Source organism: Gracilinanus agilis, chromosome 1 (assembly GCF_016433145.1).
Source record: "Gracilinanus agilis isolate LMUSP501 chromosome 1, AgileGrace, whole genome shotgun sequence".
Classification (NCBI taxonomy): domain Eukaryota; kingdom Metazoa; phylum Chordata; class Mammalia; order Didelphimorphia; family Didelphidae; genus Gracilinanus; species Gracilinanus agilis.
In genome coordinates, this window is record NC_058130.1 from 639,549,376 (window position 1) to 639,562,537 (window position 13,162).

General features: G+C 35.7%; 1 protein-coding gene across 1 annotated transcript in view; it reads right to left on the minus strand.

Annotated features, from left to right (window-relative positions):
- RGS22 (regulator of G protein signaling 22) overlaps positions 1-13,162 on the minus strand; it is a 182,953-nt gene that overhangs the window by 146,653 nt on the left and 23,138 nt on the right. Inside the window, exon 4 of the mRNA XM_044683939.1 lies at positions 2,942-3,172. Coding sequence (XP_044539874.1) covers positions 2,942-3,172 — 231 coding nt within the window. The remainder of the gene's footprint in view (positions 1-2,941; positions 3,173-13,162) is intronic.

Here is a 13,162-nt window from a genome sequence, read left to right on the forward strand (position 1 = left end):
TGAGAGTAGAAATGCAGAAGAAAAACATTTCCTTGATCACATGGTTCAATGGGGATATGATTGGGGCTGTAGAGTCTAAATGATCACCCCTAGTGCAAATATCAATAATATGGAAATACATCTTGATCAACGACACATGTAAAACCCAGTGGAATTGCTTGTTGACTACGGGAGGGGGGTGGGGAGGAGAGGAAGGAAGAACATGAATTACATAACCATGGAAAAATATTCTAAATTAATTAACTAAATAAACTTTTAAAAAATACAAAAAAAGGGAGAAATGATCCTTTAAATGCTGGGGGTTGGGGGGTGGGAAATGTTGTTTGTTTGAAAGCTCAGCCTGTATCTCTTTGAAAGTCTGATTTAGGCTATGCACTCGGATATATATATATATATATATATACATATTTTTTTTTTAAACCCTTGTACTTCGGTGTATTGTCTCATAGGTGGAAGAGTGGTAAGGGTGGGCAATGGGGGTCAAGTGACTTGCCCAGGGTCACACAGCTGGGAAGTGAAGTGGCTGAGGCCGGGTTTGAACCTAGGACCTCCTGTCTCTAGGCCTGACTCTCACTCCACTGAGCTACCCAGCTGCCCCGGATATATTTTTAATAATTAAGCAAATTGCATTTTGCCTTTTAACATCCCAGTGCTTTTCTGATTGGCCACTGAAGGAATTTAGTTTAGTAGTCATTCAAATGCTGCTTTAGGCAAATTCAATTGACACACTTAAAATGTTTGTAGATCACTGATTATTTGCTATGTCAAGTTATAGTAGCCAGAAATGAATTTTCTTAACCTCAAAGTTCTGTCAAGTTTTCATCAAGTATTTTTCTTCCAGGTCCTTTTTTTTGGCATAGGAAAAAAGTGTATAAACTTGTAAATTGTAACTCAAGGACATCTTTTGTTAGGGTGTTGTGTTTGATTTCTCATTTGTATTGTTTTGGGGGTCAAATGATTTGTAGGGGAGTTTGTATTGGGGCAAAGGTTGAATCAGAATGCAAAGTGGCCCAAAGAGTTTACTTTATTTATTTAGGTAACATAGGCTCTAAGCCTATGATGACAAACCTATGGCACACGTGTCAAAGTCAGCATGCAGAGAACTCTCCGTGGGCACATGTGTGGCTGCTCCCTCCCCCACCCTTTGCCTAAGGCCATCCCTGGAGCACAGCACTCAGGGCTACTCCCCTCCCTTTTCTCCTTCCAGTCTGGCCCCAGGGCTACCATGAACCTCCTTCCCTCAGGAAAAGAGGCCAAGACTGAAGAGGAGACTCTGTGTCTGATCCTTCAAGGAGGAGCAGGCCAAGCCCCTGCCATAGCTGCCCTGGGTAGGAAGGAAGGAAATGGTGTTGGAGGCTCATGCCAAATGCCCCATCGCTATCCAACTTTTGAGCCTGCAGAGCACCTCCCCTACCCTCTCTCTGGGCCTCTTCCTTTGCTTTCAAGATCCGAACCTCCCTAGAAGGAGCCCACTCCAAGTCCCAGAGAGGGACCCCTCCCCTGCCGGGGGGCCATCAAGACCTGCCTGCAGTGCCCCTCCCCCATCATAGAGTTTTAGCCAGTGCACAAATGCTGGCTCTCTGAAGGGAAGGAAACTCTAAGACTCCCCCCACTCCAAGACTGGGGGGAGCACAAGGCCCCCTAGTAGCACCATTCTCACTTAGGAAACTTCAGGTCAGGCAGACTTGTAGCCAGACCAGAATCTGGTAAGGCAGTTCTTACAAGCCCAGTCTTGACCTGAACCCAGATCAGGATTAGCTGCCCCAAAGGATGATTTTGTTTTTTAAAAAAGGGAAGCTCATCTTATTCTAGAACTCTGTTTAAGTTGCCTCTCCTCCCCCCAATCAATCTAATGGTGGTAGGACTTGCTGGCCCCAGGAATCTCTCCCACCTGGCTTTTCCTGAAGAGAGCTGCCTAAGGTGGGCAACCACATCCTGAAAAGTGGACCCTCCTCCATACAGGATCCATTGTCGGGGTGGGGGGTGTGGGGGGAATGGCACTGGTCTCTAAAAGGTTCCCATCACTGCTCTAAACCATGCTTCTCCTTCACATCCCATCCAGCCATCCAGTTGTCAATGCAGGCCATTTTGTCATCTGCCTCCACCAAGGCCATAAACTCTCAATTACAACTTTTTTCTACTTTTTCCTGTTATCATAGCATTCAAATCAATAAGTACCATTACTTTTAGAACAGGCAGATGAACTGACCATCTTACACAGTGACTCACCCTGATTCCTCCCCAACCAAATTCTCCTGCCTAGCTATAGAAACTTCCTCTATGCTATTATTCCTTGTTAGAATAAGCTTCTCTCAAGGTCAGGGACTGTCAAGGTCAGGGACTGTATCTCTTATATATCTATATTCCCAAAGCTTTGTATAGTACCTGGAATGCTTAATAAATGGCTCATTCATTTCTTTACTCTTTTGTATGGAAGAGTAAACTTCTAGGAATAAACTACAACTCCCAGTAAATAGAACAAGTTTGATGTACAATAATGCCCAGAACTGTCAAAAGTTTCCAGATTTCTTTGTTTGTTTTCTTTTGAGAATACAACTCTGATTGATTTTCTGATAAAAGTCAGTGGGGCAAAGGGAATCACTTTATACAAATTCACTCTTTGGAGGCCTTTACTAGTAATGGCTATTCTATCAATCAAGTGATTTAAATACTGTGTTAATCACTGTTAATGGGACATTTTTACATATTCGAAGTAAATGAAGCTTTTGCAGGACCAAAGACCATTATCAAGATTTATATGGAACTCAGATATGTATAAACAACTGAGAAATCATTGAGTAACTACTTAAGCATCAGTGAAGTACAATTTAATCAAGTACACTGTTTCTTTTCATGGAAAGGAAACCCTCAAGGGCCAGAACTTAATTCCAACTGATACTTCATTTAATCACTTAATTTTAATTCAAATGCAGTTTCTTACCATAATGTTATAGTTGATCCTTATAGTATCATCTTTAGTAGAGCCATTTGGTTTCTCAGGAAATGGTGTACTACATCTTTCTTTTTCTTTTCTTACAACATCATAAATAGGATTTCGAGGTTTCTGTTCATGCAAAATTCTTTTTAGTTCTTTTTCTAGATGGTGAGGGGCATCACTAACTACTTCAAAAACTCCATAATCCACATTAAATCTAATTGCCTCTGAAAAAGTCTGAAAAAGAAATGTTTTAAATATTATAATTAAAAAAATTAAAAACCTACATACAAATAAAAGAAACATAAAAGATTTTTTAAATTTCCAGCACTTAAAAATTCCCTATTTAAAAGGTATGTGAAAAATCTGAAAAGTTATAGGCCTAAGACTAAGGCATCATTATAGCTTCATAAATGCAATTAGGCACCAAACAGAATTAAGTGATTCTTCTCCTGTCTGGCCATTTCACCTAAGCTATATGTTTCTCATGAACTTGCAAAATTTGTTCTCAGTGGTACAATTCAATCTTAATGGAAGGATGAGTCACTAGAAAGGATGAGAAAAGAAAGGAGATTTTTATCTTTCCTACCCCCCCCCCCTTTCATTATGCTCTGGCCAGAAAGGAAAAAACTGAGCTCTCATCATGTTTTTCAAATAAGATGTGATTGAACAAGCCATCAATGAACTTCTTAAGAAAAAACTCCCAGGGTCAGATGTATTCACAACTGAATTCTACCAAACATTTAAGAACAATTAATCCCAAAACTATACAACTCCTTGAAAAAAAGAGCTGAAGAAGGTATTCTAACAAACTCTTTTTAAAATACAAATATGATACTGATTGTACTGATATCTAATCTAGGAAGAGCAAAATCAGAGAAAGAAAACTTCAGAATGATCTTGCTAGCTAATGAATATTTATGAAAAAGTTTTAAATAAAATACTAGCAAGGAGATTACAGCAATATATCATGAAGATCATACACTATGAATAGGTGGAATTTATACCAGGAAGGCAGGGCTGCTTCAGTATTAGAAAAATCATTAGCAAATTGACTCTAACAATAACAAAGCCAACAGAAATTATATGATTATCTCAAAAGATGCAGAAAAAGCTTTTGGTGTAATTAAACATCTGTTGTTCCTGTTAAAAAACACCAAGCTAGGAATAAATGGAACATTCCTTGAAATAATAAATAATATACATCTAAAACCATCAGTTTTAGTAAGCATTATCTGTAATGGAGATAAACTAGATGCCTTCCCAATAATATCAGGGGTGAAGCAAGGATGTCCATTATCACCATTATTATTCAACGTTATACTAGAAATGCTAGATATGGTAACAGAAGAAGAAAAAGGAATTAAAGAAATTAGAATAGGCAATGAAGAAATAAAACTTTCACTCTCTGCAGATGATATCATGATATACTTAGAGTCCTAAAGAATCAACTAAAAAAATAGTTGAAATAATAACTTTAGCAAAATTGCCAGATATAAAATAAGCCTGCATAAATCACCAGCACTTCTTTATATTTCCAACAAAGCCTAGCAATAAGAGATAGAAAAAAATTCCATTTAAATTAATTATAGATAATATAAAATATTTGGGTGTTTACCTGCTAAAACTAACCCAAGAATTCTATAAACACAATTATAAAACACTTTCACAAAAATTTTGACAATATAATAAAAATGGCAACCCAACTAAATTAATCTCTATTTTTCATTCATACCAATTAGATTGCTCAAAAATTATATTACAGAACTAGAAAAAATAATAAAATTTATATAGGAGAACAAAAGACCAAAAATATAAGGGAATCAATGAAAAAAATGTGAAAGAAGATAACCTAGCAGTACTAGATATCGAACTGTATTACAAAGCTATAATCATCAAAACAATCTGGAGGGGCAGCTGGGTAGTTCAGTGGATTGAGAGCCATGCCTAGAGACGGGAGGTCCTAGGTTCAAATCTGGCCTCAGACACTTCCCAGCTGTGTGACCCTGGGCAAGTCACTTGACCCCCATTGCCTACCCTTACCACTCTTCCACCTATATAAGTCAATACACAGAAGTTAAGAGTTTAAAATAAAAAAAAAAAAATTAAAAAAAAAAAACAATCTGGAGCTGGTTCAGAAATAAAGCAGCAGATCAATGGAGTAGATTAGCTACGCAATACATAGTAGTAAATGACCATGATTATTTAGTGTTTAATACATCCAAAGATAGAAGCTTTTGGGACAAGAAATCATTATTTAACAAAAAACACTGGTAAAACTGGAAAAAGGTATGGCAGCAACTGGTATAGATCTCACACCCAATACCAAGATATGGTCAAAATGGATGCATGATCAAGACATAAAGGGAACTACACCATTAGCAAATTAGAGGAGCACAGAATAGTCTACCTTTCAAATCTCTGGAAAAGGGAAGGATTTATGCTCAAACAAGAGAGAGAAAGCATTATATGATGTAAAATGGATAACTTTGATCACTAAAAAGATTTAGCACAAATAAGCCAACGCAACCAAGATTAGAAAAAAAGGAAAAAGCTGGGGAAAAATTTTTACAGCAAGTATCTCTGATTAAGGTCTTATTTCTCAAATACATAGAGAACTGATTAAAGTTTATAAGAATAAAAATAATTCCCCAATTGATAAATGGTCAAAGAACATGAGTAGGCAGTTTTCAGATGAAGAAATCAAAAGCAATATATAATCACATTAAAATGCTCTAAATCACTCTAGATTAGAGAAATGAAAATTAAAACAATCTCAACACCTATCAGACTGGCTAATATGACAGAAAAGAAAAATAACAAATGCTGGAGATGTAGGGAAATTGGTACACTAAAACCCTGCTGGTGGATTTGTGAACTAATCCAACATTCTGGAGAGTAATTTGAAACTATGCCTAAAAAGCTTTACAACTAACTGTGCATATCCTTTGACCCAGCAATAACACTACCAATACTACTTAGTCTGTATCACAAAGAGACTTTTAAAAGGGGGGAAAGGACTTGTTTGTACAAAAATATTTATAGCATAATTTGTGGTGGCAAAGAATTGGAACTGAGGGAATGTCCATCAATTGGGGATTGGCTGAACAAGATGTAGTATGTGATTGTAATGGAATATTACTATGCTATATAAGAAACTATATGAAGGATGATTTATGAAAAACCTGGGCTACGTGATGGAAAACAAAAATGTTTTGGATATGGGAAAGGACAGAGAAGATAGGTTGGGACATGAAGTCAGTAATTCCTTTGTCACAAAAAAGTTCAAGAGAAAAGAATTTGGGTTTACAACAGGTATGCTATGAAGTCAAAGAGTTTTATTTAATGGAAAAAAGTTGGTTGGCATGGGCATAGCTTAAACATGATAAGCTAGAAATAATTCAAAAGATGAATACAATTGAAAGAAAACTTTCAATTCAGTTCTACAATAGTTCAAATACTTCCTTGCATATAAGATTCAATTTCAGGAAAGTCTATGCCTCCTAAGCCTTGAGTTTTACAATATACAAGGGACGATGTCCCAAAGCTCTTTGGTATTCCCCAACTTTACCCAACACATTATTAATGAATTAGGCACTATAAATATTTGATGAGAGGATACATTAATGTATGCATGAATAAAAAGAATAAAAGGCACCTACTTATTTTAAGATAATTTAGAGCTGTCCAATAAAAATATAAATAGACAAACATTAGGTATAACTTTCTCCTTTATATGTAGTTAAGATTTTCTGTTTTAAGAATAATGAACAGTTATTTGCTTTAAACAATTAGTCTGCCCAAGTCACTCTTATACGTAGAAATTTGTATTTCTTGGAAAAGTACATATCCTTGAGGCTATTAAACATTAAATAATGATGAATTTTTTAAAAGGTATGTTGGAAAATATGGTTCAGTATCAAAATATGAACAAGGTCAGGAATTTGTAGGCGGCTCAGAAGAGCTAAAAGAATGGTAGTAACAGCAAACAACAAACAATCATAATCAAAAAATAAAAGTGACTATGTCTTAACAGGTAAGAAATAACTAGTTACTGATGTTGAAGTCAGTTCCAAATCAGCTACCTAAGTGCAGCCAGATCACTGAATGATTGAAGCAATGGTAAAAACCAACACCAAACCTATTTTAAGAGAATAAAAACGAGAAGTGAGATGTTGCTACATGTCCATCTAGATCTATTTTTGAATGTTCAATTATTTTTGATTCATAGTGTTTGTTTTAAATTCAGGGAAGTGTCTAGTGTCTAGTGACTCCCTATGGACATGTGGGAGACTTTGAGACTACATTACCCATAATTCCAATGGGTCTTTGGGCGTGGGGACCTCAAAGGTCCCCTCGCAGGGGGCAGTTTAAATTCAGAGGAGGGCCAAAAGAATGCCTCTTGATCTTCCTGAGGAGCTGGGTACCAGAGGGACAGGATGGGCTCCGGCAGTAAATATAAAAGATAGGCACGGTCATACATATATTTTACCAACATGGCCATGGCTTTAATTAAACTACTAATTTCTCTTATTATCTCAGTCTTTATCATTTTTAATCTTAACAATAGGAACAAAGTGTGACCCAGTGGATAAAGCAATGGATTAGGGTCATCACTTGAATTCAATGTCAGCTTTGCCAGTATGCTATTTCTGTGACCAAGTCATTTGCTTTGCTGGGTTATCAGTTCTTCTGTGAAATCAGGATATTGAAACATATGATTCCTTTCAGCATTAAATCTATACTGTTATGATAATCATATTATGCCCACTTAACTATGATTTTACTTTTGAAAAATAGAAACCTTTACCCTAGAAGTGGTATCATATTCATATGCCCTGCAGGGTTACATATTGCCTTAGAAAACCCAAATTATCATTATGTATGTTGCATTTTTACTTTGCTAAACAATTCCCAATTACATTTTAATCTTGTTCTGGCCACTCTGGAGATGTGCAGCTGAGTTTGATACTTTTCCTCTAGATTATCATCATTCCTTAGAGAAGTTTACTGATGGGAAATGTCACCTCAAAGAAACCAAAAATAGCCAAGAAAACATCTTAGCCAGGAAAATATGTGAACTTCTTGACAAGCAGTGAGATATGGAAGCAAAGAGTCAACACTAATTTATGCTATAATGTCATTTGCAAAATATTATGGAGGAGAATGGCAGATTAGGAGCAGATTTACCCATGCTGGTAATGCTACCATTACTGCTATCTCCTCTATCCAATAACTGCCCTAGTTTTATCTCCATAATTAAATGTGGATGTGAAAAATCTGGAAAATTTTTATAGAAGATTGGAAAAACTGGAATGTAAGAATTATAGACAAGGTTAACTAGACCTAGACATTCTTCTTGTAGGAGACAACTCTAAGGGTACATTTAATAACTACATAGCTATATCTATCCCTATATACATATATATTTACAAATATGTGTATATATTTATATGTACAAATACATATATATGCATTGATATGTATGTATATACAAGATTTTTTGTGTGTTTTAGTATTTTTAATATCTTTTCTCCCCTTAAATATTTTTTTGTTTTTATTTATTCAAATCCTTAACTTCTGTCTTAGAATCAATATTGTGTATTGGTTCCAAGGCAGAAGAGCAGTAAGGGCTAGGCAATCCGGGGTTAAGTGACTTGCCCGGGGTCACACAGCTAGGAAGTGTCTGAGGTCAGATTTTAACCTGGGACCTCCCAACTCTAGGCCTGGCTCTCAATCCACTGAGCCACTCAGCTGCCCCCTAATTTTTTAATTTTTTTATATGCCTGCCTGTTATATTGACTCAAGTAGAATGTAAACCTTTAAAGGCAGGTACTTTTTTCCCCTGACCTTTGAATCCTAAAGTTTCAAAGTGCACAAAGTGGTATCTCATACACAGGACAATGAATACTTAGTGAATTGAAGTGAAGAGGAAGAGCTCTTACAAAGCTGATGAAAATCAGCTATCTTCTGAGATGCCTGAGTTCAGACAACAGATTTCAACTAAAGCCTGAGGGATTTAGGTTAGACAGAATGAAGAAATTTCTGACAGTAATTCTTGTTTGAAACTAGAATGGGTTACTAAAAGAGTTAATTTCTGAAATGTATAAATGAATAAAATAAGCAGGAAAGCAAGTGGCTAGAAACACCACTCCCCAAAATCATAATATTAAAAAGGAAAAAACAAGGAAATGTTTCACTTATTGTATTTACAAGAAACTAATATGTGATTTAGTATTGAGAGGAAAAATTTGTTGGTTCTATGGCAAGAAATGAAATCCAAATGTATATAATAGATACAGGTCCTTCATAATTAAAGCAATGTGTGGAATTTCTCTCTGAATCATAAGGGATCATTGCAAATTATACTCTAAGATAATGTAAATTTATGACAAAAGAGAATGCTGTAAATAATCTTTTCAAATTCTTATCAATCCCAATATTCTAGAACGAGATTGTCAACTAAATGATCCAAGCATAGGATTGTGTCTCTGTTACTTTAGGCTACTGTGAAATGAGCCAGAGGATGCTAAGCCAGAGGATGCTAAGCCAGTGATGGGCAAACTTTTTAAAGAGGGGGCCCCAAAGGAAAGGAAATGCTCATCTGTCAGTTTGTTTCTAAGGCAATTCTTTCAAAGTTTCATTGTATTGTATCCTCCTCACTGTATTCGTCAGATTAGGAATAATGTCATGCAGCAGGATAGAACATTTCAGGGGGCTGCATCTAGCCCGAGAGCTGTAGTTTTCCCATCACTATGCTAGGCTATATTCAAGTAGGTAAAATATGCAAAAGCCAAAGGTTATTCTTTCTATTGAATTAGTCAAATCTTTATTAGAGAATCCTGTACAATCTTGATCACAATACAGAAAAGGATGTGGAAATACTTGATCTTAAAGAGGAGGTGGAGGCCAAGATGGCAGCTTAGTAGCTGTGAAAGCCTGAAACTGCTCTGAATATCCTTCCAAACCAATTTTTTAAAAATGGCTCTAAAGGACAGGAGTCAATGCAGGATGAGTGAGGGGGCTCTTCCACTAACCATGATGTTAAAATTAGACAGAGAGAGTGGATTTCCACAATATAAGGGGGAACCAGAAGCAAAATTGCAAACAGAAAAGGGCAGGCTGACCACTCCCCCACCTACCATGGCAAACTGGGAACCAGAGTATATAAGCAACTTTGGAATCCCAGGTCAAGGGCTATGCCACCAACAAAAGAACACCTCAGACCCACTCCTTGAGTCCATAGCACTGGGCCCTCTGAAGCCTCCTTGACAGCTATTAACCAGAAGCTAAGACAGAAATTGCCAACAACATGCAAATGTCCCAGTCAACTGGCAGGAAAATGAGCAAACAGCAGCAAAAAAACCAACTCTTGACCATTGAAAATTTCAATAGGGAAAAAGAGCAAAGAACAAGAGATGGTGAGATTCAAGCAAATACATGCAAAATCTCCCCTCAAAAAGTGGGAATTTGTCACAAGCTTTGGAAGAACTCAAAAAAGGAATTCGAAGAGCAAATAAGACAGGTTGAAGAAAAATGAGGAAAAGAAATGAAAGTAATGAAAAAAAGAAAATGAGCTTAAAAAGCAAAATTGACTAAATGGAAAAAGAGGCACAAATAGCCAATGAAAAAATAGGAAGCTTAAAAATCAAAATAAGCTTACTGGGAAAAGAGACAAAAAAATCAAATGAAGAAAAGAGTAGCATGAAAAGTAGAATGGACCAAATGGAAAAGGAGGTTCAAAAGATCATGGAAGAAACTCAGTCTTTAAAAATTAGAATTGGGCAAATAGAAACTAATGATTTCACAAGACATCAAGAAACAATCAAACAAAATCAAAAGAATGAAAAAAATGGAAGGAAATATGAAATATCTCACTGAGATTAGACCCATAGAAATTGACAAAAGTGATCAAAGGGATGCTATTACAGGGAGAATTAAACTTAGAAAAGAACAAGCTTGGGGTATCAATTCAGTTAACAATCATTAAAAGGATTAATTAAGCACCTAGATATGGGTTGTACACTAGGATAAAAATAAAAATGACAAGTCTCTTGCCCTCAAAATGTTCACATTTAATAAAGGGAGACAGCATGTATGTAAAGTCATTATTCAGAAAGTGGCATTGAGCTATGTTTTGAAGAAAGTGAGAGATTCTGTAAAGCAGCAGAATAAAGAGAAAGGTCATTCCAGGCACACAGGGTAGGAAGAGTATTAAGTAAGTTACAATGAGTTTGAAAAGATTAGTTGGGGCCAAATTGTGAAGTGCTTTGAAAAAGTCAATAGAGTTTATATTTTATCCTAAAAATGACAGGGAAGTGCTGTAGTTTATCAAACAGGAGAATGACATGGCTATATTCTCACCTAAGGAAAACTTACTTTGGCATCTCTGTGGATAGTAGATTAGAGAGAGCCTTCAAAGGGAGAGAATGATTAAGAGGCCATTACAAAAGTCTAAATCAGTGGTTCTCAAACATTTTGGCTTCAGAATCCTTTTATACTCTTAAAAAAGTCACTGAGGACCCAAAGAGTTTTTGTTTAAATGGGGTATTATATCTATCAATGTTGAGTATATTGGAAATTCAAACTGATAAAATTTTAATATTTATTCATTCAAAAATAACAATAACTACATTAGATGTTAGCATAAGTAACATTTTTATGAAAAATACTTTCCAAAACAAAAAAAATTTAGTGAGAACAGTGGCATTGTTCTACATATTTTTTGCAAATCTCTTATATCTGGCTTAATAGAAGACAGCTGGATTCTCATGTCTAATTCTGCATTTAATCTGTTGTGATATATTATATATAAAAACAATCTGGTATCACAGGGATATATAGTTGGAAAAAGGAGGCATATTTAAATAAGAAAATAATATCTTGGTATTATTATGAAACCAATTTTGACCTTGTGGACCCCTGAAAGAGTTCTGGGGACCACTAGGAATCTGCCAAACACCATTTGAAAACTGCTGCTCTATAGTGTAAGCTATGAACTACTACAATCATTCTGGAGAGCAATTTGGAACTATGCCCAAAGGGTCATAAAACTGTACATAATCTTTGACCAAACAATAACACTACACATCTGTATCCTAAAGCGATAGATCAGAGATGGGGAAAAATGACCTGTTTACAAAATATTTACAGCAGCTCTTTTTGTGGTGGCAAAGAATTAAAAATTGAAGGGATGTCCATCAATAGAGGAACTACTGAACAAGTTGTGGTATATGATTATAAAAGAATACTATCATGTCATACAATCACAAAAAAAAAAACACCACCTGGAATGACTTATACATGAAGTGGTGCAAAGGACTCATGATGAAAAAGGCTTTCTACCACCATAGAAGGAACTGATGGAGTCTGAATGTAGAAGGAAACATACCATTCTTTACTTTATTTCTTTCATGAATTTTTCTCCAGGATAAGCAATATGTGTCTTCTTTTATAACAAACATGGAAATATATATTGCATGATTGCACAAGTACAGCCAATATTATAGTAATATATATAATAAATATAATATAATATAATTAATATAATATAAAATAGATAGTATTATGTTTATCTTGGGGAGGAGGAAGGATTGGGAAGGAAGGACAGAACATGGAACTCAAAATGTCAGAAAATGATTAGTAAAATTGTATCTCCATACAATCTGGAAAAATACATGAAATAAAGAAAATGTTTTAAAAAGAAAAAAACAACTCTTGGTCTAGGAAATAGATTATAAGGTCCTGACCTGGTAGCTCTGAGAGCAAAGAAAAAGGCTTAGATACAAGAGATGTGGTGGACATCAAGAGCTGGCAACTTATTAGGAATGTGGGGTGAAGAATCAAAGATTATACCAAAGTTGTAAATCTAGGTAATATTAAAAATAATGGTAAATTCAGAAAAAGTAACTGCAGTTTGGAGGAAAAGGTGAAAGATGTTGGATGAAGTCTCCTGAACTAATGTAATAGTTATGCCAGTAGAGAGAGAAGGGGGAGGATATAAGAGACTTGAAGGCAGAAACAGAATGGTCTGGCAACAAACCATATATATGAATTGAGGAAAAATGAGGAACCAAGAATAATGCTTAGGTTAAAAAACTGAGAGACTAGAAAAATGGTGGTACCCTCGACAAACAGGGAAATTTGGTAAAGGAATAGGTTTTGGGGGAAAAGACAATGATTTCTGTTTTGGGAATGTTGAGTTTGTTTCTGAGGAATCTAATTTGA